General features: G+C 56.7%; 1 protein-coding gene across 2 annotated transcripts in view; it reads left to right on the top strand.

Moving 5' to 3' along the window:
* The window catches only part of Sh3pxd2b (SH3 and PX domains 2B), a 76008-nt gene that overhangs the window by 19055 nt on the left and 30648 nt on the right, over positions 1 to 26305 (top strand). For both annotated transcript variants that reach the window (XM_046421364.1, XM_058571836.1), the window contains exons 2-5: positions 4593 to 4673; positions 12517 to 12592; positions 16791 to 16867; positions 24869 to 24960. In XM_046421364.1, coding sequence (XP_046277320.1) covers positions 4593 to 4673; positions 12517 to 12592; positions 16791 to 16867; positions 24869 to 24960 — 326 coding nt within the window. The remainder of the gene's footprint in view (positions 1 to 4592; positions 4674 to 12516; positions 12593 to 16790; positions 16868 to 24868; positions 24961 to 26305) is intronic.

Here is a 26305-nt window from a genome sequence, read left to right as displayed (position 1 = left end):
GGCCTGTCTTCCTGCACCCCACCGTGTCCCCAGCCTGTGAATGTCCTCCTACCCCACCCTGGAGAGCCCTCTGCCCTCAGCTGAACCAGGCCCCGGGCCTGAGCCAGGGCCCAGTGAAGACACGGCTGGGGCTCCTAAGACATCGTCCCCAGACTGGTTCTTCTGGTCCTAGGAGGTGATGTTCTTTTCTCTGGTTAGAAATAGACTGTTCCTGACTTAGGACGGGTTGACTTGCCATTCGACTGTAAATCACACTAAAAATTCCAAATTTGGACCTTTTCCCAGGCTAGCTGTGCCGTCCAACACCCTCGTGACGCTAGGCGGTCCAGAGAGCCACGGCCCAGTCAGCCCCACAGTCATGAGGGGAATGACAAAGTCACGCAGTGTGTGTCACGAGCGATCATTATTGACTCTCTGAGGCGCAGTTAGATGCAATCAAGCCTATTTTATTAATGTCCATCACACTCCAGATACACATCTTAATTCTAAGTCCCAACTGAGTCTACACCCAAGGGGCCCAGACGCTCACCTGTGACGTGTCTTAAGTCCAGGTCCCTGGAATACCACCCGGGCCAGGGGAGTCTGGTGCGGGGTGGCGGGGGGAGGGACAAAAGTGGCAGAGGTCTCAGTCTCTCTGTCCGGTTCCCTGCCGCCCCCCAGAAGTCTGGGTTTTCAAGTCCGAGTTCAATTGTGCTTGCAACTGATAACTGGGTGGGGTCCGGGGTGGACGCCCTGGGGTGGACTTGCACACCACTCCCTTAGGCCTGAGCTCTGCAGTCACATCCTTGTGTTGCTCGCAGCCTTCTACCCATCGCACACTGATTGGTCCCGTCATATTCCTGGTGCTCCTATCAGTGTGACATCCGGCAAGGGGGTGGGTTCCCTGGGCACGGCCCCATTGCAGGTGGAGGAGCAGCTGTACCCGCCACAACTCTAGAAGTACAGAAGGCATCGAGGTCAGAGTTCTCGAGGTCCTGCGTAGCCTGCCGCCCTGCCATGAACCTCGGGCCTGCACACACATCCGGACACGGCACGGTCGGCGACCTGTGTGGGAAGACACGTATCTGCTCGGGTTCATTTATAGCCCCAAGTGAGCACTTGTGACACTCTCATGAGTGCTCACTGGCTCTAAACAAGTGTCCTCCTCCTGGTCCCTTCAGGGCCATTGTCACCAGTGCACTCTAATGACACAGACTCGCAGGTGTCACGGCAGCCGTGGGAACATGCATACGGCTTACACCACAGCCCGGCCCTCCCCCCATCCCTGCCACTCTCAGATCATCTTTGTCCTCCTAGATTCGCACGTGAGGAGACACTTGCGACACTTTTCTTCCTGAGTCTGGCTCCTTTGCTCAACATGGGGCTCTCCGGCTCCCCCACTTCCCTGCAGATGACTGGTCTTATCTCCTGCATGCGCCTTCCCGATTTTCTTTCCAGGCCTGGGGTTGACCCCAGGGCCCCCACATGCTGGGCAAGTGCTCTTCTCTCCACCAAGCTCCCTCTGCAGCCCTGGTTAGAATCTCATCTGAGGCAGGGTCTTGCTGAGTTCCCTTGACTGGCCTTGAACCTGCAGTCCTTCCGCCTCAGCCCCGAGTAGCTGAGATTGCAGTGTGACTCTGCCAGCTCCTCCTCCTCCTCCTCCTTTTCCCTTGGTACCAGGGATTGAACCCAGGGTGCTCAACTACTGAGCCGCATCCCCTGCCCTTTTTATTTTTCATTTTGAGGCAGGGTCTCACTGAGTTGCTGAGGCTGCTGTGAAGTCATAATCCTCCTGCCTCAGCCCCCGAGCTCCTGGGATCACAGCCAGGGCACCCAGCCTAGCTCATTCTTCTTTATGTCTGATGATGCTCTTCACGCACATGTTTCCTTTATCCATGATGTGCTGATGGTGCCTTGGCTCATGCCGTAACCTGGCCATTGAGCGCGCTGTGAGGGACGTGGCTGTGCAGGTGTCTCTGGGGTGCCCTGGCTGTAATTCCCTGAAGCACACCCCCAGGCCGGTCTATCGGGATCAGGTTTGTTTGACTCCCATGCTTCTTCCCTTGCGCTGTACTGGTTCACACCCCCCAACAGTGTCGTGTGGTGGTTTTCTGTTTTGTTCTGTTTTTGGTGACTGCCAGCCGTTCTGACTGGAGTGAGTCAGAGCCTCGGTGCAGTTTTGATTTGTGTTTCCCAGATGGTGAAAGAGGTTGGGCATTTTTCATGTATTTGTTGGCCGTCCCTACTTCCTCTTTGGGGAATCACCTGTTCAGTTCATCTGCCCACTGATCGAATCGTCTGTGTTTTGGTTTTCAGTTTCCTGAGTTCTTCACGTGTTCTGGACATTGAGCCTCTTCTGGAAGAACTGAGCAGGGACGGCCCCCTGCAGGCCGTCCCTCCACTCTGCTGATGGCCTCCTGGGCTGGCAGACGCTCCTCAGCTGGCCGGCCCCACTTGTCCATCTCAGTCCTTGCTGTTGTGTCCCGAGCTGTTGAGTCCTCTTCAGGAAGTCCTTGTCTGGCCCGTGTCCTGAAGTGCTTCCCTGTGTTCTCCAGCAGTTTTGGAGTTTCAGGTCTTAATCTCTAGGTCTTTGACTCCTCTGGAGAGATTGGGACCTGGCTTCCTTCTGCCTAAGGAGCTGCAGCACTCTTGGCCGGGAGGCTCTTGCTCCAGCCTGTTTCTGGCACCTTGGCCCCAAGTCGATGGCTGTGGCTGAGTGGGCCTATCTCCGTGTCTGTTCCGTAGGTCACGTGCCCGTTGCTCTATGGTGGGTTTTGCAGTCAGGCCCTGTGATGGCCTTAGCATTGCCCTTTTTGCTCGGGATTGATTGCTTTAGCTACTCAGGGCCTTTGATCTTCCCCGTGAATTTCAGGATTACTTTTCTAGATCTGTGAGTGGTGTCCTTGGTCCTTCAGTGGGGCTCGCACTGAATCCATAGGTTGCTTTCGGTAGCATGCCATTTTTCAGCACCCCGCCAGCCCACCACAGGGTGGGTGGGGCTGCCGTCCTCCAGGTGGCTCTCGTTCCATCTTCAGCTTTGTGATTCTCATAGTCGAGGTCTTCCACCTCCTTGGTCAGGGTTAACCCTCTGTGTTTTTTTAAGTTCCTGATTTCTTTCTTAGGAAGTTCATTGTTGGTGTACAGAAAAGCCACTGGTTTCCCTGTGTTGATTCTGTGGTCTGCTATACTAATTTGCTAAATTTATCAGATCTACTGTGCCATTATTTTTTGCACTTTTGGGCTTTTTGTTGGTGGTTTGTGATTTACGATGGCCCCTGCACAGTGCTCAGGTGCCATCTGGGTTCCTGATGGGCCCCACATGTGTGTGAGAGAGAAGCCTGGTTCAGGCATGAGTCCTGGAGCCACGGCTGTGAGCTCAGAGTTTGAGGATGCACAGTGCGTATTAAATAGGGCTCCTTGCACAGAAACACATATGCAAGAAAGCCGCGTAGGATCACATGATGCAAATGAGCAGGAATCGTAGGACCGCGACCCTGCATCTCTCCAGGGGTAATGATGGAGCATCTGTCAATCAGTATTCTTGGTGACACTGTAGAAAGTGGGTGCTGGGAATCATGAGAGGTAGGGGTGTGAGTGTGTGTGTGTGCATGTGCCTAGATGTTTGTGTAGGGTGAGTTTAATTATATGCCGCTGTTCCTCGGTCTCTGTTGGGATTGGGTCCATGAGCCTCGAAGCTATCAAAGTCCTCAATGCTCAGATGAAAGAATGTAGTATTTACACACAATCTTCATGCTTTGACCCACCCCCGCTTGTGGTCCCTAAGGTCAGTGTCGGTGCTGTGTCAGTTCTTGCCATCTTGTGTCAAGAGAGTAAGGACAGTATTTTCCGTCTGCAGAGGTGGACCCTGCGGACACACAGGGCCAGCCGTGATGCGTTTGAGGTGGAGAGTCCATTGTGTCCCTGGTGAACTTTCCTCGTAGGTCAGAATTGTCTTAGTTGCACAAAAGCCCTCAATGCACCAAAAGGGGAATGAGGCAGAAAGCCCAGGCCCTTGTCATGCACCATAGAAGCCACAAGCTTGGGTGACACACGATCCCCATCCTTGATTCTGTCAGATCCCGGGTCTGTCCGCGGAAGGGGAAGAAGCCGGTTTTGTCAGCCCAGTTCACAAAGACACTGGGACGGGAGGGGGACAGTGACATGGCCGCGTCCTCACTGATGGGCAGGGCAGCATGGCTCTGCCCGCGGGGACTCTAAGGCGGCCAGGTGCCACCCCTGGGCTGCCACCCCCCACACTTGACGCCACTTCATCCTTGGCACCAGTCTGACCCTGCAGTTGGTACCCTCCTTCTGAGGGGGCAGCTGGGCTCGGAGAGGGCCAGGAGCCTCCAGCCCACCTCGGCAGGGCTGCCGTGGAGCCTGGGTCTGCCCTGGGCCTTGAGCTCCCTGGGTTCCCAGGACCAAGGACCCTGGCTCCCTTCGTTTTGTGGGTGGGTCATTGTCACAGGGCAGATTCTGGAATCCCAGGAGTCCGAGGTGGAGGAGCTGGCGTCTGGACACCCCTGGCAGGAGGACGAGGGCAGGAGAGTCGGAGAGCCACCAAACTCCGTCTTAATACGCCTGGTGTTGACACTGTCTGTCCCTCCCCGCAGGTCTACATCATCCGCGTCACGTGGTCCAGCGGCTCCACCGAGGCCATTTACCGGCGCTACAGCAAGTTCTTCGACCTGCAGGTGAGGACTCGGGTCCTGCTGGGCTGCGAGTGGGCAGGGGTTCCTTGGTCACTGTGCACTGTGGCTGGAGGGTCTGGACTCTCTGCTTCCTAGACTTAGACATGCGTCACTTCCCCCGTCGGCACCGTGCCTCATGCTCTGTGCTCTGAGAGGCAGCGCTGTGGTCTGTTGCAGGAGGACCGGGGCCTCCCCATGTGGCTCTGCAGCGCCATCTTGACCTGGGTTTTGAATGCCAATTCATTTGCTGGTGAGCTCAGCTTGTTGGGTGCAGCTGGGCTCTTGGGGCCACTGGGCTCTGAGTCCAGCCCCATCTCTGGCCCACCTCAGCCTCTCCCTCCACACTCAGCTCCTGAAATGCCCCGTGTTCCCTGACCCGCCCTCGCCGGGCCTTTGTACCTGCAGAGCCTCACCTGGAACATTCCCAGCCCCTCCTGAGCTTGACTTGGGCAGCTCCTCAGGGCACTCGTCCTCTGGAAAGCCTGTCTGACTCTCCCCAGCCAGCAAGAGCCACCTGCGCCCCACGGGCCTGCGGGCTTCTCTGTGTTGACTGCCTGTCTGGGGGCCCAGTGTCCCCAGTGATGTTCCCCTCTAGACGACAGCAGTCATGGGCAGAGGCACAGTCATGGGCAGAGGTACATCTGCCCCAGCCTGTCTCTGTGATGTTCTACTCAATGCCCAGCAGGCAGTGTTTGGTGGACGGATGGACGGATGAGTCAGTGGACCAACACCACGTGCACCTGTGGTCTCAGCGTCCCCCATCCCAGGAGGGCAGAGCAGTCCTGACCTCTGGGCCAGCAGCGCCATCTCAGCCAGGAAGGCAGGCAACTCAGAGCAGGTGTGAGAAGCGCTGGCCCTCAGGTCAGGCTGGGACAGAGCTCTTTAAGAAGCGTCTGCCTCAGGGGTGAGGGCCGGGGGAGCTTGCCCAGCTTTCTGTCTGCTGCAGAGAGGCGAGGTCTTCCCTCCAGTGTGTCACTCAGGACACTTCTGTTTTGAGTGGCAGAACCAACTCAGATTTGCCAGAGTGAGCGGGAGGGCTTTAGACTGGTGTAGCTGAATGACCTAGCAGCACGGGGCTCCTGGGCTTCAGGCACGGCTGCATCAGGAGCTCCCACAGCGTTCGCCTGCCTCTCCCTCCTTCCACACTCCCTCTTCTGCCATGTAGGCCTCGTGCTCAGACCCCTGGGGCTGCGAAGTGACTCCCGCAGCTGCAGCACACACTGGGTACGAGGGAGAAGTAAAGGTCACATCTCAGAGGCCCAGCAAGCACGCCATGTGTCCCAGGCTTATCTCCACCCAGTCAGCATGAGAGAGTGGTTGGACAGCCAGCTTCCCTGAGTCCCTGGAGTCCCAGGGTGTGGACTGAGACCTGGACAGAGGTGGCTCTAGACACAGCCATGATCAGAGGTTAGGTAGCTGGGCACCAGAGGACAGGCCCCGGCCCTTCCCCATCTTGTCCCTTCTCCTCGTGGGTCTCTGGCAGCTCAGGTGATGTTAATGGCAGACATCCTTGCTCCTGAGAATGTCACACAGACAGCTTTCAGAGCCCGTGTCCTACCCAGGAGGGGAGGAAGGATGTGCTGGTCATGGGTTTCTCCAGTACCACTGGGCAATCCTGCCGCCTTCAGAAGACCCCGGACGTGCAGCATCCCACAAAGCAGTTGAGATGCCAGTTGCTTAGCGATTTAAGATGGAGTGAACTCGGTTTTGTTCAGCAGCAAGCAACCAGACCAGACATCATGATTCTCTTCTGTTCTGCTGCAAGCGTCAGGTAAATATAACAACAAAGAGGACCCGTGGTCGTGATGCTGGGGTGCCATCTAAAATGACGTGGCGGGACCAAACCCCAAGGCCAGAGGCCCGGGCCCAGGGTCAGCCCTGCACAGACGCGCCTTGCCCAGTGACGTGCCTGGGAGGGCTGAGCCAGGGTCTGACCGCAGCTCTTCCTGACCCTGGCCCCCGGCTCCCCGCCAGCCCTGACTCAACTTTATTCCGACCAGAACTTGAAAGTTAGGTTTCTTCCCAGCTCAGCATAATTGGTGGCAGTTGGGGGTTTGCCGTCATGTAAATGGCTGCCCAGCCCTCTGGCCCCACCACAGCACTGTCCTCCAGAGGCCGCGCCCAGCCGAGCTGGCTTTAAGGAGTCCCAGATGGGCAGCCGCGGCGGAGAGTCACGGGATTTCTGGGGTCCTCGTCACCCTGGGAACAGCCTTCCCCACCCACAGGGAAGCAGACGAGGTCAGCCAGGGCCGCAGCTGTTCCTCATGATGGGCGGGAGGCAGCCCAGAGGGGCCACGACGCCCCGTAGATGATTTCATGATTCCGCCACCCTCCTCCCCTCTGGCCCCGCGCCTTGGTGTTTCCAGAAGTAACTTGGCTCAGAGAGAGTGGGGGGGGGGGGCGAGGCCTCGCCGAGGGGCAGCCTGGCCAGTGTGTTGTAATGGAAAAGCAGAGGGTTCGGTCAGGAGGCCCGGGCCCAGCCGCCCACTAGCTGTGTGGCCTTGGGCACCCCCTTAACCCCTGTGTGCCTGATGGCAGCAGAAGCAGCTGGCATTTCCAGAGCACTGGATGAGGGACCCATTCTGCTCGATATCTAGATGTAGCTACTCATTTAATCCTCGTGACAAGCTTGTCACATTACACAGACGGGGATCTAAACAGCCTGGCAGCCCCTCCGTCTGCAGCCCGGAAAGGTGCCCTCATTTGCCCAAGGTCACGCAGCTGGTGAGCGTCGGAACTACTCAGACTTGGGGCTGGATGGGTGACCCCAGAGTCCACCCTCTTGGCCACGTTGGTCCCCACTGCTGCATCCCAAGGTTCTGATGAGTTAAAATTGACAGTTGTGTCCAGGAGAGGCCGAGACCAGACACAGCAGATAGCCAGGAGTCACCAGGGGCTATGAGGGGGACAGGGAGACCCTGCTTACGGGACCTTGGGGGTAATGAAATGTTCATGTGTGGACATGTGGATATACTAAAGACCACTGCTCGCTTCTAGAGGTGACTTTAGGGTACGCAGTGTCCCCATTCTCTGTGCGGTGACGGTGTACACACAGGCTCTCCCGCTCTCCCACCAGCGGTGTCCGCTGTTGGGACTGGTGGTGGGCGCGGTGGCTGCTGGGAGTTAGCTGCAGGCAGAGTGGGTGGTGGTGCAGGTTGTTAAGATCCTGGGCATTGGAACGAGGAGGACTAGGCTTTGATCCAGACCCTCCCTTCCTAGCTGCCTCGAGGTCCTGATTTAGTCAGAACCATCCCGGGGCAGATGACGAGAGCCCAGTCGAGGTGGGTTATTCAGACAGCACCTTCATTACCCAGTGGACTGAGAAATCCTGGGGCCCTTGGCTTCAGGTGTGGCCCAACCCAAGGGTCCTTGGCTTCAGGTGAGGACCAGCATGTCTAGGAGGGCTTGTCTTCCTCCACTGTTGATTTTCTCATGCCCAGGCCAGGAGGGACAGCATGGTGGCAGCCACAGCTCTGGGCTCTAGCTAACAGACCAGCACAATGATGTCAGGGAACAAAGAAGCCCCTCCCCAGCAACTGGAGCAAATCTTATTGGCTCATCTTGGGTCACATGATCAGGTCATCAGGGTCAGCCAGGGACTGAAACAGAGTCAGCTTCCTGCCTTGCCGATGTGCCTAGACCCAAGGGTGGACATCAGGGATTCCCCAGTGGACATCAGGGAAATAGGCGGTAGGTGACAGAAAACCATAAATTGTCCTCTCTCCCTACAGGACGGGCAGCGTCTACTCTGCAGAGGGTGCTTCTGCCCAGACCATGAGTCTTTGCAAACAAGCCTTAGACATGTGAGGACCACTTTGCCCTTTGCCATGTAACCTTTGACCTCTGTTGGTCAGAGGTCTGTTGTACCCCCAGGTCATGACCATCGGTGAAGCCAGGGCCTCCCTCACACAAGGCAGCTAAAAATTTGCTGACCTAGACCCTGGACTGGCACGGGGACCTGATGAGCTTCTACTTTCTGAAGCTCTCTGTGCAGTGGGGAAGTATTACCCCAGTAGAGCCAGGTCAGGGTGCTCCCAGGGGGCCTCTGACCACCTTCACCAGGTCAGGGTGCTCCCAGGTGATCTCTTGACACCTCTCATCAGCGGCCTTCTTAGAGGACTGGCCTCCTGGTGGAGGTGCAACCTGAACCAGTCTTGACAGTGGATAGGGAGTTGGCCTCCACCTAGTGGGTAGGACACTCCCAGCAGGGCGGCTGGAGTCTGAGCTGGGCTTCTGCAGAGCGGGTGGGACACAGCCACTGCGTCACTCTGTTTGCCAGGGAGCGCTCTCTGGGGCAGAGCGCCAGCTGCATCTGTAGCAGGAGCACACCTAGGGGAAGTCCCTGCATGGGGTCCAGAGAGGCCCTGCAGCCCCCTGCTGCCCCCATGCCACGCCGCAGGGCAGCGGGCAGGCCAGGGCACAGGTGCAGCTGTCTGGAGGGCATCAGATCCATCACACGGCGCAGCTGCCTCTTGGTCTGTGCCTTCCTCCCATTGGGCACAGAGAGGCCTGTCCCCAGTCATTCAGCCAGCGTCATGTCCTGTCTCACTGGGAACAGGACTGAGAGCCTAGTTGTCCCAAGCTCTCAAGAGTGTGACAGTCCCCAGTGCACCTTTTGGAGGGTTTTCTTCTGTTGCTCTGGGGGCGGGCATGGGGCTGGCAGGACCCGTTCTTCCTCAGCAGGCAGCTTGGCCCTGCTGGGCGAGTCCCAGAGACCCGGCCAACACCAGCCTGAGGCGCTGGGGCCACATCTGTCCCCAAACCGCCTTTCCTTGAGTCAGATGCGCTCTCCTCCCAGACAGCCCTTCTGAGATGGGAGGTGCCACCAGCCCTCGGTGCTCCCTGGAGGGAAGTCTTCGTCCCCTGGAAGTCCCTGCCTTAGTGAGGGCGCAGAGCTAAGCCAACACATGGTCGTCTTTTTCCACCCTCTGTGCGATTCCTTCTTTCTGAAACAGCAAGAGACCTGATGGCCTTGGGCAGTGGCGTCTGGACGCACAGCCAGGCCTTGGTGTGGCTCCCTGGCAGCTTCTCTTCTCCTGGGCGGCGGCTGACCAAGCCAGCGAAGCACGTTTTGAAATCTGCTCTTCTGTTGCAAGAGCTGCTTTTCGAGTGCTCGGAAGCTCTGGGGGCCAGTGGCCACGTGCTGGAGGGTGCAGACGAGGCCAGCCCTTGGCTCCCTAGCCACACTCACCTGGGCCAGAGCGAGTCAGAACAGGCCGAGGGTGGCTTCCCAAGACCAGTCCCTGGGGGGACTCTGGATGGGCACTCAGGGGAGCCCCAATCTGGGAGTGGTCATCTGGATGCATGGGTAGGGAGCCGTGCATTCTTTAAAAACACGTTTCCCCTGATGGTGTCTCCGCACTATCTCCACAAACAGATCCGCGGAGGGAGAAGCACTTAGAGCAGCAGGACCCACAGTCTGCAGGCCCTGCCCCCGAGGCCAGCGGATCCCCGTGCCCTGCCCACAGGCTAGGGCCTGGAACTGACCTCAGTTCCGCTGGGTTTCGTGGTCATATGACCCTCTGAGGCCTCCTCAGAGTGACCTCGGGGAAGGTGAATGGGCCTCAGGCAGAGGTGCTGGGCCGGTTGCACCCCTGCTGCACCCCATGACCCTGGGAAGGCCACTGCCCTCTCTGCTCCCCTCGCCCTCACCTGCGACTTGGGACCTAGGGTCCGTTTCCTGGGCTTGCTGCAAAGGTCAGATGAACTCGTGTGTGAGTTGCTCGTCGATGGCTGCCCAGTGTAGCAGTGGTCACTGAGCACCATTCTGTGTGAGTGATCTGAATATCATTCATCAGGGTTACTTGGCAACATCTCTTGAAGCTGCTGCCCCAAAACTTGTCTCTGTTGCAATCATTCATTAGCCTTTTTAAAAAATTAATCAACTTTATGTTTTAGAGTTGCTTTAGGTTCATAGCAAAGTCCACTGGAAAGTGCAGAGCATTCCCGTATCCCTGCCCCCTTACAGTGCCCCCACTATCAGTATCTGGTTCTCCCAATTTTTATTGAGTTCCTACTATGTGCTGGTGTTGAAGAGCTCTTGAACTCCAGAGAGGAAGCCTGCCTCTTCCAGACAGGGCCCTGAGTGGCCTCACCAGTCTCTGAAGGACAGTGGACCAAGTATTACCTGTCACCACGCAGGACAGAATAGGGCCAGTGATTGAAAGCTACAAGTAAAACCACAGGCTACAGGGCTGGGAGGGTTTGCCCAGCACCCCTGAGGCCCTGCATGCCGCCCTTGGCACAGGGAAAAACCCACAGCTGAGGTGTCGAGCCAGGCTGCTGGCCAAGCCCGTACCTCCCGGCAGCCCTGTGATGCCCTGCCAGGCCGAGGCTGGCCACCTCTCCGGGGCCAGGAGTTAAACAGCTCAGAAGGGCAGGGACCCAGCCTGAGAAAACCAACCAGCTTCTTCATAACTGTCTCATAGCACCAAGAGTGGGGCGGTGACCGTGGCACATGAGTGTCAATCTCTGGCCCTTCTGCCTTGTTGGCCACTGCCTGGGCAGATTTCTTCCTGGATATTAATGTCCATGCTCAGGGTGTGCCCTGAGGACTTCATGAGGGCGTGTGTGTGTGAGTGTATGTGTGGGTGGGTGGGTGTGAGTGTGTGTGGTGCTGGGGATCGTACCCAGGACCTCACGAATGCTAGGCAAGCACGCTACCACTGAGCCATGTGGCCAGCCAGGGCCTGAAGACCTAGTGCATGCCTGGCTAGGGCTAATGCTCAGTGGAGCCTTCTGTTCCACCTGGGGAACTGCTGTTCCTTCCAAAAGGCCTGCAATTAACTAACCTCATTTCTCCCCGACTTTTCCAAGCTTCTTTGATTCTATCAGAGAGAGACAGATCTGGAGAGACAGAGTGACCTTTTCCTTGAAATGCAAGGACAGGCACATTTTTCACCTGCCAAACATTACTTTGGGAGGCTTAGGACTCCCTCACCGTCTGCTTTGACTTCTTGACCCATGTACTAGTCAGGATAGCTCAGGATATGCTGCTACAACAAGTGACCTCACGAGACAACTGGGCGTATTGTTGGATCTTACTCCAGCAACATGGCCATCAGAGGTGTTGGGGACTCTGGACCCTCCCTTCAGGACCCCAGCTGGCAGAGAAGTCATTCTCAGGAGTGTGGCCAGTCCCCCTGGCAGAGGGAAACAGAAAATGGTAAATAGGTACCAGTTATTAATCTCCACCTTTGCACAGAGGGAATCAGTGGCAGACCCTTGGGTTTGGGATACTGGGTGAGGTGATCCACATTCACGCCTCAGGGCACTGAAAGGCTTCCATGTGTCACAGTCTGTCCCCATTCCTGCTTCTCCCCACCCATCCCATGGTGCCTCCAACACTACCTGCAGTTACCAGTGTACAGCTCAGTCTCCCCCAGACCCTGTGTCTTCACTGCAGTGCCCACACGTCCAGCCCGGCCAGGCCCGATGCTGTCTGCTGAGCCACTGGGCAGCTCTTGGGTCCGGCGGACATGATCATAGACCTAACCAGTCCTGTTGTGGTTTGTTCTTCAACACAACCTGGCCGCTCTAGGAAGCGGGATGATTCCCGTCCCTGAAAATTCTGGGGCCTCTGAGGGTGCTGTTTGCATGTCCTTCAAATCCCAGGGCAGGAAGCCCCAGGGAAACCAAGAAAGGTCCTGCAGCCCCGAGCCTTCACATTCTGCAGCTTGGATGTAAAGAATGGTTTGGGGGCCCCAGACCAGCTGGAGTGGCCTTCTCCGTGGGGTCTGAAAAGCTGGACAGAGCAAACTCTGGGTCTCACGTAATTCCTTTGAAAGGTCAGAGGCTCACGGATTGTGCTCCGAGAGGTCTGAGGTTTGGTGTTCTCTACCCTCAGATGCAGATGTTGGACAAGTTTCCCATGGAAGGAGGGCAGAAGGACCCCAAGCAGCGCATCATCCCCTTTCTGCCAGGTAGGCCACCTGCACCATCGGAGGGGACGCCGGGGCCACAGAGCAGCTCCAGGCCTCTCAGGGCGGCTCGCAAGCTCCTCCTCCGTCATCAGGGAACACTGTCCCACTGACCAGAGTGCCTGGGACATGGGCCCCACACACCGTTTCCTAGACCCACGACTGGGCCTCACGTCCACCTCCAAACGGGAATGGCCGATGGCGCTGCCCTGGAGCGCGGCTCCCTGCTTGGCTGCCGGGCTCTTTTCTGCTCCGCATCTCAGACGCAGCTCAGCAGCCCTGAGCGACCCCATTCACCCCTCACAGCTCAGCAGGTGGCGTCCAGGCTGGCTCCTGGGTTCTCTGTTTAGGGCCTTAGGAGGCCAACGTCCAGGTGTCGGCTGGGCTGAGGCATGACCTGGGGTCTGGGGAACACACGGCCCACCTCGGTCACCTTGTGGCACATCCCACTTGCCTGTGGGCTGTCTGCTGACCCTCGGTGTCTCTCTGTCCTCGTTGGGCCCACCACAGGGCAGCAAGTCTTTGCTGTGCTTCAGATCCCTTCGACGTCCCCGTCTGCCAGTTGGAGAACGCTGTCCGCCTAGAGGGCTTGCGCCATTTATTGACTGTCCAGGACGGGCCAGTTGCTGGACACCTTCAGTCCCCAGCCACCCTGCAGGGCAGGCATTCCTGAGCCCAGAGCACAGATTAGGAAACTGAGGCTCAGAAGAGGGCAGAGCTGGGGTTCAGACGCAGGTGGGCCTGGCTGGCCACGGAGGTCACACCTGCACTTGGGCCACCTGGCCCCACTCCCAGGACCCCCTACTCACTACCTCTTTTTTTTGAAGGGCACGAGGTTTCCCTGTTTTGTCCAGGCTGCTCTCAAATCCTGGGCTCAGGAGACCTTCCTCCGTGTTCAGCCTCCCAGTGGCTAGGGCTACAGGCCACCGTGGGGCCTCACCTCCTCTGAGTGACAGCTGTTGAGTTTTATCTCTTCATTCACAAGTTAGAGCTGATAAAGGGACTTCAGTGATGGGACAGGAGGTGTAAATGCATGGAGGTGGCCAGGGGACATTGGCCAGGGGTCATTGACTCTCATGATTGTTTCTACACACAGATGGTCAGCAGCGGTCACCCCCCAGTCACAGGGGTTACAGCTAAAGGGCTGCATAGGTCTCCTTCTTATTTCAGACGAGGAAACTGCCACTGGGTCACATGAGCATCCGTCCTCCCGACCCTCCGTCCAGGGAGCCAGTGGTCTTCAGAGGCCAGCAGCCTGGGCAGGTGTAGAGACAGGGCTGGACGGTTTGCCCGGCCCCCTACTGGGAGCGGCGTTGCCTGAAGCTCACACCGTCTAGTCCCACCCCACCCTGGGGAAGCCCACGGAGCAGGCGCATCTGACAGACAGGCCTCCAGCCTGTGGCTTAGAGCAGGGCCAGGCCCGCTGGGCCTCAGTTTCCACTGCTTTAAGGCTGAGCCTTGGCTTCACGAGGCTCAACTCGTGGCTGGGGTAGGTTCCCCGTAGACAGGGTCCTGGGACGTTCCTTAGGGGTTCTATGGCAGCCTGTGTTGGGGCTATCCTTAAGTGACCAAGACCTTGAGGGATAAGTGACTTTCAAGTTAAACTGGGCTCTGAATACAGGGATTTCTTCAAGAAAGGAAAGGAAAGGAAAGAGTCAGCGCTTTTTTCCTGCATGAAAAGCAAAAGCAGCTCTGGAAAAGCTCCCCAAGAAGAGGACTGGCCTGGCCCCCAGCTGGCCCTCTCCCAGCTCTAGAGCTTTGGTGGTTACGTAAGCCTGTCCCACCCAAGAATTAGCCAAGACACTGCTCTCCACGACTTGGCCCCTTTGTCCCCGCTCAAGGCACCCCTTGTAGCTTGCAGAGGTCCCCTTGGGCCCCAGAACCCTGGCACGTCCCTTCTGAGCCCATCTCCTGCTCCTCTCAGAGGCCCGGGCCCAGGGCAGGGGAGCACAGTCCCCTCTCCTTGGGGTCACTTTCTGTGCAGACTGCCGTGTCAGCAGGACAAAGGCAAGTCTCATGTGAGCACAAAGTCCGGGGGAGGGGCCAGCCCCGGTTTCCATCCCAGCAGGAGCCCAGAGCCAACTTGGCAGAGGAGGCCGCTTGAAAAATAAGAAGTACAGTTTGGCTTCCTCCACCAAGTGAGCGAGCGGAGTCCTCGCCCCAGAACACCCTTTCCACGCCAGCGAGGCAGCAGGCGCCCCTCCTCCCAGAGCTACACGGACGCAGCAGGGGCCGCTGCCCCTCAGGCCCTCTACCAGGGAGGTGCTGGCCCAGGAGGCTCTGGCCGCAGGGCCCTGCCCCTGTCCTGCACACCACTCTGCTGTGGGGAAGGGCCCTTGGCCTGCCAGAGGCTGGGCTCAAGCAGTCGGGGGCAGAGGAAGATCACATGCTCTTAATTGCAAAGTGCCACGCAGCGTCCTCCAGATTGCTTCAAAGAAAGAAAAACCAGTCATGAGTCCTTTGTGTGCACCTACTAAGGGCCAGCCCTGTGCCGGGAGTGTCCTAGACCAATTGTCCTTCCAAGAACAAGGGCTGCTTTCCCATCTTACAGAGGAGACAGAGGCTCTGAGAGGACCACACTCCTCAAGGCCTCAGCAGCAGAGGCTGGGATGGGCCTGTGGCCTCCCCAGAAGGCCCTGTCCCATGCCCTTGCTGGGACTGGAGTGGAGCTTTTGTCCTGTGTCACACGCCCAGGGAACCCTGGAGGTGCCTGGGGTTTCTGTCCTGAGCCGTGGGTAGATCCTCAGCCCTGAGTTTTTTTTATTGTTTTTTTTTTTTCTTTTTTGTAGCTGTGATGGACACAGTACCTTCATTTTATTCATTCATTTTTATGTGGTGCTGAGGGTCCAGCCCAGGGCCTCACACATGCGAGCCAAGCGCTCTGCCGCTGAGCCCCCGCCCCAGCCCCACCTTGAGTTCCTAAGTGGTCAGTGACCTGGGGACGAGCTTGTTTTTCTCCAGGGGCCAGCAGTGGCCCCATGCTGGTTGTCAGGGTCTGAGCCTGTGCACAAGCTGTCAGCAAGAGGCCTGGTCACCGCCCTCTCCGTCTCCTGGGGCCTCAGTGTGGGCCAAAATGGAGCCACACTCTTTGGGGCGGGGTATCCCCCCTGCCTGGAGATACACGGGAGGGCACTTGGCACGCAGGTTCCCCACACGATCCTGGTTTCTCCCAAAGGTGGGGACACTCCTAGGGGTTCTGGATGGCAAGAGTCCCACCCACGGGGACCAGTGAGATGGGGAGTGGGTCCTCGGTGGTCACAGTGAGGGCCCCGGCTGGGCCTGGGTCTGAGCCTAGGGTACTGGACATTCTGCAGGGTGGGGGCCTGAGGAAGCCACCACAACTCCGTGCCCCCCGTCCCTAGGAGGCTGGCCCTCAGGATCCTTCCACGCATTTCCTCCTGAATTCTTACCAGGAGGCACGGGTGTGCCAGGGAGGCACAGGAGCATGAAAGAGTGTGAAGTTTGGGGACCAGCAGGCAGGACAGAGGGGGATGGTGGGGAGGGGCTGGACTGTCAGGTTGTGCAGCCCTGGGCCGTCCCCTGGGCTGTCCCCTGGGCCGCTTGCCCAGAACCCGCCCACAGGTCACGGTCCTCGGTCAGCGCAGGTGGGGGCCTCCTTCACAGCTGCCCCCGCCTCCCTCCATCAAAACTCGCTGAGGTGAGGCCCCGAGAGACAGGTGCTGCGTGTCCTCAGGGACAGGGAGGCTGAGAGGCTGGTCCGCAGGACAGAGTAGGAAGATGGCCAAAGACCGTGAGGCAGAGGGGAGAGGCTAGGGGAGCCAGGGACCGCAAAGATGACTTCCCCCACGTTCTGTGGTACAGAAGGACCTGCACGTCTCAAAAACACTGTTGGAGAGGACCTTGCACACTCCTAGGGCAGGTGTCTGGGGTGGTGAGTGGGCCAGGGACCTGCTCTGTCCCCAGCTAGTCTGCATGTGTGGAAATGTCACACCGTCCCCCATAAACATGTATAGTTACCACGTGTCGATAAAAATGTGTTTATAAAACTTCCTCAAAACTTCCTGTTAACCCGTTCCCCAGTCCCGTACCAGAGCTGCCAATGGGGCGTTGGGGACACTGACAGGGTTACCAAGCCGGGTCCAGCACAGGCAGGCAGCCCCCACAGCCCACCCAGGACACCCTCCAGGCTGCGTGGCACCTCACGGCTGCCTGATGCTCAGCGCACTCTCCCCTCCTGCAGGCAAGATCCTGTTCCGGAGAAGCCACGTCCGGGATGTGGCCGTCAAGCGCCTGGTACCAATTGACGAGTACTGCAAGGTAAGGCTGAGAGCACACGGCCTGTTTAGTTTGTTTTTCTTTTCTGGCTACAAGATACTTGTTATGAAAATTTTTGTACAATTGGAAGAAAATGTAAAGTAACTAGAGGGAAAAATCACCCATGATCCCTCAGCCCAGAAGAATCTATCAAGGGTTTTATATGCGTCTGTGCCATTTTTCCTTTGTGTGAGTGACTCTTTGTGGTGTTGAGACCATCCTGTGTGTATACTTTTTTCTGCTCTTCATCTGTTTACTTTGTGACATAAGAATTTCCTCATATAATAGAAATCCCCTTCAGCCTACTTTTAATGACTGCATAGTATTCTACTGTGTGTGAATGTTTGAGAAGTTGTTCAACCAGCCCTGCTGTCAGGTAGTACAACTGCTTTCCTGTCCCTTGAGTATTTGAAACAAGTGCCTGCCTTAGGTTGTATTTCATTTAATTAGAGGCTATGGTCAGGAAAGAAATATTGTACACACACACACACATACATATAATATATATACATACATATAATATATATGTATGTATATATAATATGAAACATGGATAATATGTATTAATGGATAATATATATTTATATTTCATGTGTGTAGTTTCTCTGAGTTTTCACTTCTTCAGGTTAAATAGCTTTAAGAGTAGACATAAGCAAGAGATGCCTTAAAAATGGAGGGCTGAATGATTTCTACCTTAGATGGGTAACAAAGTGAGTATGTTCACCCTCACCACCCCCACCTCCTACTGGAGGGGAAGGCCAGTGTAAGCACACAAGAAAGGAAGGAAAGGCAACCGGATTGGAAGAAAGGAGTACAATTGCCATGACCCACAGGTGGTGCGAGTCTCTATGTAGATAATCAAGAGATCCATGCACAAAACACACAACTAGGAAATGAGCCTGGTAAGACATCAGGATACAAGATGAACATATAGAACTCGCTTGCATTTATATGATCTACAAATGAACAATCCAGAAATGGAATTAAGAAAACAATTCCACTCATAATAGCCTCATGAAAGAATAAAATACAGGGCTGGGGCTGGGGCTCAGAGGTGGAACACTCACCTGGCATGCCGGGGCACTGGGTTCGATCCTCAGCACACACATAGAAGTAAAATAAAGGTATTGTGCTCACCTACAACTAAAAAAAAGTAATAAAAGTTTAAAAAAATACTCAGGAATAACATTTAACAAAAAGAAGTGCAGGATTTTACACTGAAACTACAAAGCATTGCCAAGAGAAGTCAAAGAAGGTCCAAACTAGTGGACAGGCATCCCATATTCATAGATTGGGAGACTCAGCATCTCTGTGTCGAGTGTGATTCCTCTTGAAATCCTAGGAGGGTTTGTTTGTTTTTGTTTTGTGTTGCTTTTTTTTTTTTTTCTTTTTAGCATTGACAAGCTGATGCTTAAGGGCAGTTAGAGGAACCGTGCTGGCCATTTCCAGAGCTCCTACACACTGCAGTATTGGAGATGCCTGGTACTGACACTGGGGTGGCACATAGATCAGGGCAACAGCACTGAGGATCAGAAATGAGCTCACGCAAAATAGTATGCTGTCCGTATTCAGTGAAGATGCCAAGACGATTTGGTGGGAAGGGATCGGTAGTCTTTTTATACACAGTTAGGACAGCTGTGTTTACATTAGTTTCCTAGGGATGCGTAACAAAGCGTCCCAGACAGTGTGGCTTGAACAATAGAAATGCGTGTCCTCGCGGATCTGGAGGCCGGAATTCGGAGCAGCAGGGCTTCCCAGGGCTGCTCCCTTTGGCCTGCAGACAGCCTAGTCTCCTCCTTGTGACTTCAGGGAACCTTTCTCTGCACCTGTCCACGCCCTGATCTTTCTTCTTGTAAAGATGCCAGTTACATTGGGCTGCAGGCCATCCTCAATGACTAAGATCACCTATTTAGAGGCCCTGTCCATCTCCAGGTGAGTCACCTCCCAGGCCATGGGGATTGGGGGGGAGAGGGTCAGAAATAAGGAAACTGGACCCTGCCCCCACCACGTGCAGAAATCAACTCAGATAAATCTAAGAGCTCCCAGGAGGAACCCTCCATGACCATGGATAGGGAAAGAATTTTTTGATATGACAGCAAGAGTATCAGGCCTAAAAGAAAAATTGATCAAATTGAACTTCACCAAATCCACTTAAAACTTTTTTTTTGCTTCAAAAGATGCCACAAGACAATGGAAAGGCTTGCCCTCAGTGTCTGGTAAGAGACACTGAGAATGCACCAAGAACTCAAGGGCAAAGGGCAACCCAGTTTTAAAATGGGGAGAAGACTTTCCTCTTACCTAAGAGACATCGGGGTGACTGTAAGACCACGCAGCCCAGTCTGGTCAGTCATCAGGGCAATGCGGACAACAGCAGGCCGTGCCGGGCAGCCTGGGCAGTGGCCACAGCAGCAGGGCAGCGGGCGTGGGTGGGGACGCAGACCCTGGAGCCCTCATCCTGGAGAGGAAAAGCCGCTTTGGAAAACCCTTGGCAGCCCCTCCACCCCTCCTGGGCATGTGCTCCAGAGCATGAAGACCTAATGGCAAAGCTTAGGTGCGAATGCTCGTAGCGACCGCGGCTTGTGGTAGCCAGACCCTGGGAGCAGCCTGCACGCCCGTCAGCAGGAGAGTGGACAGAAGAGTGTGGGGTCCGTGCCGCAGAATGTGCTCGCTCGCGTGTCAAACAGCAAAGAGCAGTGATGGGCGCCCCAACCCGACGGATCACCCAAGCACCAGGCTGAGCAGAAGCCGGAGGCGAGACTCGGACCGTGTGGTTCCATGGGTGTGAAATGTGCAGCAAAGGCAGATCCGCAGGACAGAACAGACCTGGCCTCCTGGCCCCGGGCGGCAGGGTAAAGATGGAGGGCAGATTAGGCTGGAGGAGAGGCTGGGGCAACAGGAGGCCCTAAGGCTGGGTGGAGGTGATGACCGCACAACTCTGCCATCACCAGATGTCACCAAGTTGATTGTGCATTTATAATGGGTATGTTTTATGGTCTATAAATCATACTGCAATAAATCTTTTTAAACATTTAACAAGGGGCCTGGTAGGGACCAATGACCGCCCCTCCACCCAGCAGGGGACATCGAGGAAGGACAGACAACCACTCCTGAGGGTCTGTCTTGGCGGGGCCTGACCTCACCTTGTCCCTCCACCAACGCTGATGAGATTTTACTACTGTGCAGAAGAGGAGATGGAGATCAGAAAGGTCATTGAAGGTCACAGCCACTCCTACATCCTGCTGGTCACCTTCCACGTGGCTGAGGAAGTGCAGGGGCGGGGATGTTCAGCATGTGCTGGGAGCAGAGTCGGGCCGTGGGTGGTTCGTGTGTCCCCCAGAGACTCCAGAGTTGGAAGGGTGGTCCCCGGTGTGTTGGTGTGCAGGGGGTAAGCCTTTGAGAAGGGGGCCTGGTGCAAGATAACCAGGTCCTGGGGACCCCAGGAAGGGGTGAGTGCTGGTCTCAAAGGGAGGTGAGTTCTCTGAGAGCAGCTTGTTACAAAGCGAGGCTACCCCACCCGCTGGGCCCCTTCTGCACACAGCTGGCTCCTTTCCACTTCTCTATCACATCCTGATGCAGCAACAGGCTCTCGCCAAGATGCTGGCACCATGCTGTTTGGACCCTCCAGCCACCAAAATTGTGAGCCAAATGAACCTCTTCACCTTATAAAGTACCCAGCCTCAGGTATTTTGCTATAGTACTACGAAAAAGACTGACACAGATGATTCAGATTCATCTCTCTCATGTGTATCCTTAAAAAGGGGTGGGGGTGGGGACAGGGACAGTCATCCACCTCAAGGATGTCTTTGCTGCCTTCCAACTTTCAGAGGAAAATTCACGTCTTCACTTTGTCCTTTTCCAAACCTCTAAAGCCTGAAGTTCCCACTCTGGAGAAGCCCTCCTTGCTCAGGCCCTGTGGGGTTGCCTCGCCCAGCTAGGAAGCAGCAGTCGCCCCTCAGCCTAGCTTCCCCGGCCCAGTCTCTCCAGAGTCAGGCTCCCTTCCTACCCAGGGGGCCCAAGCCTCCGGGGATTGGATGTTGGAAGGGAAATTTGAGCCCTCATCCTGGAGAGATCCTTAAGCAATAAGGGGAAGCAACAGCTGTGTGCAGCTGTCTGGTACCTGGAAGAACCAGAGATCATGGGGATTAGCCACAGAAGAGACGGCTTGTGTCGCGGGAGCCACATGGAAATATGCAGCCCTGCCAGTAGGAATCGCAAGAGAGAGCAGATATCCAGGGATTGGAGCTGGCCGCCTAGAGGGAGTGGAAATATGCCTTTTGTCACCAGATCTGCCGTCCTTCCCAGGCTCCGCAGGATGGTCCTGGCATTCGGGTGTCTGCTGGCGACTCGCTGTGAGCCAACTGAAGCCAGTCTGGTCCCAGGGCTCACTTCACAGCGGTAGACGTGGGCGCGCCCAAAGGTACAGGTGGATGGGGCTACGTGTCCCAAACTCGCCCTGCTTGTGCACACAGCGCGCTTCCTGCTCCACCAGGCAGGCACTCCCCCGGCAGGACATTGGCACCCGGCAGAGGAGACACTGGCCTGGAGCTGAGGACCAGCAACAGGCCTCACGCACCTTCTGACACAGCAAAGGCCACTTTCTGGGTCACCGAGGAAAGACGGGATTCCTCGGTAGAGGGGCACCCAGGTGGGAAAAGGCAGTGACAAGGACTGACCTCCCTCGCGTCCCACGTGGTGTCATTTATAAAGTCCTGACAGTGAGAGGCAGTGCCATAAAGGATTTATACACAGGACAGTATCTTCATCATCTCTAGGGACAGGGGGATTTCCAAAGATGCAAAATGTACCAACCGCTAAAGACTGGTTTATTTGACCCCGTTACATTTAAGAACTTCTGCTCATCAAAAGTCACAACGAGAATCTGACTCTGCTGCGGGCTGCCCTGCGCACTGGCCGCTCGGGCTGTCCTGGGAGCGTTGAAATACCCACCGTCTGTGTGATGCCACTTGGCATGAACGGTTCCTGGAGGCAGACACAGGACCAGCTAATCCTAATCCCGGGCTGATAAGAGGCCAGTTCAGGGTCCTAGGCCCAGGGCCCGGTTCTGAAGGATATGTGTGTGACATGGGCTGCCCACAGTGACCTCAGCAAACAGGACTCTCTCTCATCCCCGCATTCGTGGGGAACAGGGTTCCTTCTGGAAGCAAGCACACTTTGGCTGGAACCTCGGAGCTCTGTCAAGCCCAGGACGCCTCGCGGTGCGCAGAGGTCACGTCTGAGGATCAGCCAGCCCACGACACCAGAGGGTGTCCTTGCACATGTGGCGCTGTCTTTCACTGGTGCCTTGGTGTGTTTCCTGGTGCAGATTGGGTTTGGCTGTTCGTCCCAAGGACAGCCCAAGACCAGAGGAGACTCAGCGCTGTCTGGAAGTCTCCATGGGCCTCCCTGTCCCACCCCTCGCTGGTCCCCCTGCGCTTCTGCCTTCTCCAACAAGAGCACCCGGGACCCTCCAAGCCCAGACACCCACCTCGGAGCTCACACCCCACACCCACCTGCCGCCCTCCAGCAGGCCCCGTGCCAGGGCCAGGCCTCCCCCTCATGCTGCTCATCCAGCCTGGTGTCATGGTGTGCCCAGCACTATGGAGGAACGCAGGGAAGGCATGCAGCCTCCACGTCTGCCCTCTGTGGGTTTGAGGTAGAGGCTGGAATCGGCCAGGCCTCGTCCTTCTTGTCCAGATCACCTCCTCAGAGTCTCCGCTTCCCCGGCCGCCCAGGGTGACATAGGGAGACCGTGCGTTCAGGAGCCAGCGGTGCTGAGCCACCCTCAGGAGAGCAGGGATCTCAGCGCGTGGAGGCCACACCACACTCCAGCATGTCATCAGCTCCTTCGTCATGGGCCTGCAGAGGAAGGGGAGACCCAAGGGGCGGGGCACAGGCAGCAGCTCGTCCTGGGCAGGAGAATGACACTGGTCTCCGGCACCAGGACAAGGAGGAGGCTCAGAAGTAGGAGGGGCCTGTCCTGGGACTCTGCCTCCAGCCTGGGACAGGTTAGCCCTGGGGACAGGCTGCAGAGAGTAGCTACTTAATGGCCAATAAAAATATCAGCGAGCCCTTTAAGTCATTGTCCTCTACTTGAGAAGTACGAAGAGTGGATAGTGACAGGCCAGATGCCCACTGTCACTTCACATCTTTCCACTCTAAACCTGGGGCAGGTCACACGAAGGGAATTTGGCAAAATTAGAGCCTGTGACTCTGACCACATAGGGTCAGCAGCCCAGCGTCCATCAATGGGTGAGAAGCAGCACGGGGCATCCACAGACAGCGGGGCAGCGGCAGCCCCAGGAGACAGGATCTCACATGCTGCAGCAGGGGTGACCCCGGATGGTGGATGTGCTGAAGGAAATCAACTGGACAGAGAAGGACGGGTTCTGTGCATCCCTCCAGGGAGGGGCCTCAGGGAATTCACAGCAGGTGCAGAGGGCGGGGGTAGGGGATGCTGCTGTTCCATGGCTGGAGTTTTTGTTTTGCAAGATGAGAAGAGTTCTGGGGACAGGAGGTGGTGGCAGTGTGACAATAAGAATGTGCTAATGTCCCTGAATGCACAGTGGGGAAGATGGCAGGTTCCAACCCTGTGTCTTGCACAACTAAACATTTCTGATTGGAGGAGAAAATCACATAGGGTCAAAGTATCCCCGAGCCCTGTGTGAGGTGCCTGTTGGAGACCTCCAGCCCCTCTCCGAGTGGCCCCTCTGCGCCCAGGCCCCCTGCAGGTAGTGCACTTGGGTGTGGGACGGTGGGCTTTTAAGGGATGTTAGAAAACACTGGCACGTCTCCACCCCAGACAGCAGAGTGACACATCTCCACCCCAGACAGCAGAGTGACACATCCCCACCCCAGACTGTCATCATGGCCAGGGTGTACGAAAGGAACCAAGGAGCAAGGCCTTCTAGGGCAGAGCAGACAGCCACCTCACTGCAGAGCCACCACTTGCAGGGTGACAGGGCTGGCTGGGTCACCTGTGATGTGTGAGGGAAGGGGCACTGGGAATTGGGCCCAGGGCCTCACACATGCTGGGAGACCCTCACCCCCAAGCTACCTGCGGCTATCTGTGCAATTTAAATCACATGTATGCGTGTGCAATCCCCCCCACGGGCTGTGATAAGATGTGCACGCCCCAGCTCCACTGCACACAGACCTGTGTCCCCGTCTTCCCGATCCAGGACCTGGGCCAGAGGGGCTTCAGTCAGTGCCGGTTAGACTGAGCAGCTTATCAGGAGGTCTTAGTTTCAGATCCTTCATGGACGGGACATACGCTGCACTTTTCTCCCATGTGGCGGAGAACCTTGCACAGTGCCGGGCCCACAGGACATGCCTGGTGACACACTGAATGGAACCTGTTGGTGAAAACAACAGGATGATGATGCCCAGTCCCACGCTGTGCCCTCCTCGTGCAGCCCCCTGGCAGGTGTCCTTGAGGCTTCTTCCTGTCCTCATGTGGCAGAGTGACATGAGGTAGCCAGTGGGGGACCCGGGATGAGGCAGCCCCCCGTCGGCCTAGACACCTCCATCTAGCCTCTGTCCACATTCTGAAGCAGCCCCTTGTGTAATGCTCCAGTCGGGCAGTTCCAGCACACGCACACGCATATTGGAAGCTGCATGATGTCCACCTGTAGGCAACCCGGTGTCTGCACAGCGAATACCCAGTATCCAGTGCCCGCGGTCTAGATGCCGGTTGTGGTGAGGTCACCACTTACTGTTAGTGACAGCATCTCTTACAATCTGGTACGCAGGGTGTGGTCGGATACTGTGTGAATGTGCCCATACAGTTTGTCTAGATGTTCCCACTATACCTCTGGGCACATATGCACATACACTGTGTGTGTTTCTTAACCCAAAATACCAGCATCACCACTTGACAAAATGCACAGGCCCTGCCCCCGACCTGCTGAGTCAGGACCTTGGGGCTGGGGCCACCAAGTGATCCCAAGACCCTGGTGTGCAACCCGTCACACCTGCTTCCTTCAGACCCCCCTCTCTCCTCTGCAGGCCCTGATCCAGCTGCCCCCCTACATCTCTCAGTGTGATGAGGTGCTGCAGTTCTTTGAGACAAGACCCGAGGACCTGAATCCCCCCAAAGAGTAAGTTGGTCTGTGAGCCCCCTGCATCCTGCCCCGCCTGCCCTGCTGGTCCAGCCAGCCTGGGGGAAAGTAATGTCCAGCCAGATTTCACTGATTCTTCCCTGCAAGCCTGGCCTCAGGGGGCCTCGAAGTCACTGTGAGGGTCATACTGGTCCCCTTTGGCAGGTGAAAGAAGCTGGCAGGGTTCCTGTAATCCCATAATGCTCTGCAGCACTTGCCAAAGTGTGTTGGGACCCAGTGGGTGGTGGCCCTGTATGGCAGTGACTCTGGTCGGGTCCCCTCACCTCACCGAAGAGCCAGGTGTGCTCAGGAACTGCAGGCCTGGCCCTTCCCCAAAGTGCTTGGGACCAGGAGTGTTGGGATTTCAGGTTTCCTCAGATCCTGCGACGTCACCTCTTCCCAGGGCGGGCAGCCATGCTGACTTTGCCAGGAGGGAGGCTGGCTGGGTCCCTGCGGCTCAGCACTGCCTGGCTCAGGAGTGCAGCTTCCCCGGCTCTTCCTCCTGGAGTCAGCCATGGTGCTGGGATCTTCTGCGGAGCCATAATGGGGAAGGGATTGATCTGCTGGTTTGCTCCAAGTCTCCGGGCGGAGTTGGGTCCCCGAGAAGCTAATCTCACACAGGAGCCCTTCCAGGAAGGCTAAGGAGGGGACTCTCATTGACTGGGCCTTCCAGACAGGACCCCTTCCCCCAAGTCTCTGAGCAGAGACCAGCGTGGACAGAGGCCACCGTGGACAGCGTCTGCTCATTCAGATGCGTTCATTACCCAAAGTTGCCCACAGCTGCCGCGCAGCCTCGGGTTGTGCTGAGGTCTGGTGGGCGCTGCTGGAAGGAAGAAAGGGTTAGCTTGACCTCAGAGTGGTCTCAGGAAGGGGAACCCATTGAGACACCCACATAAAACACAAAGCACTGGGCTAGAGGAAGACGGCAGAGCAGCCAACGGCTTCCCGAAGGAGTGTCACCTGGTCCCAGGAGGCTTCCTGGAGAGAAGGATTCAGAGTCTGGCACCCCTTCCACCTGTGCGACCTTGGGCAGGTGACTGGGCTCCTGAGAGGGTGCAGCTCCCCTGCCCGTGGCCAGCTGTGAGGTGCAGCAGCCTCCCCCGGGAAGGACGGTGCAGCACCCTGGTTGCACCTTACTGGCTGAGCCAGGCTCTGGGGGACGGAAGGAAGGTGGCAACGCAGTTGTGGGCAGCTCTGGGGCCCCACAGGCCATCTCCGCTGATCCGGTTGCTGGTTCCGGGTGTGACGAGTGGCCGGGTGACTACACGGGCTTGGTCTCCTGGTCAGGAGCTGGAAGCTCAGACCCAAGTTGGGCTTGAAACGGGGTCTTCTCTGGCAGTGTCTG

This window comes from Marmota monax, unplaced genomic scaffold, assembly GCF_021218885.2.
Source record: "Marmota monax isolate L192 unplaced genomic scaffold, Marmota_monax_Labrador192_F-V1.1 WCK01_AAM20220418_F8-fsc00084, whole genome shotgun sequence".
Lineage (NCBI taxonomy): Eukaryota > Metazoa > Chordata > Mammalia > Rodentia > Sciuridae > Marmota > Marmota monax.
The sequence above is the reverse complement of the archived record's forward strand: the minus strand, read 5'-3'. Positions and strand labels throughout refer to the sequence as shown.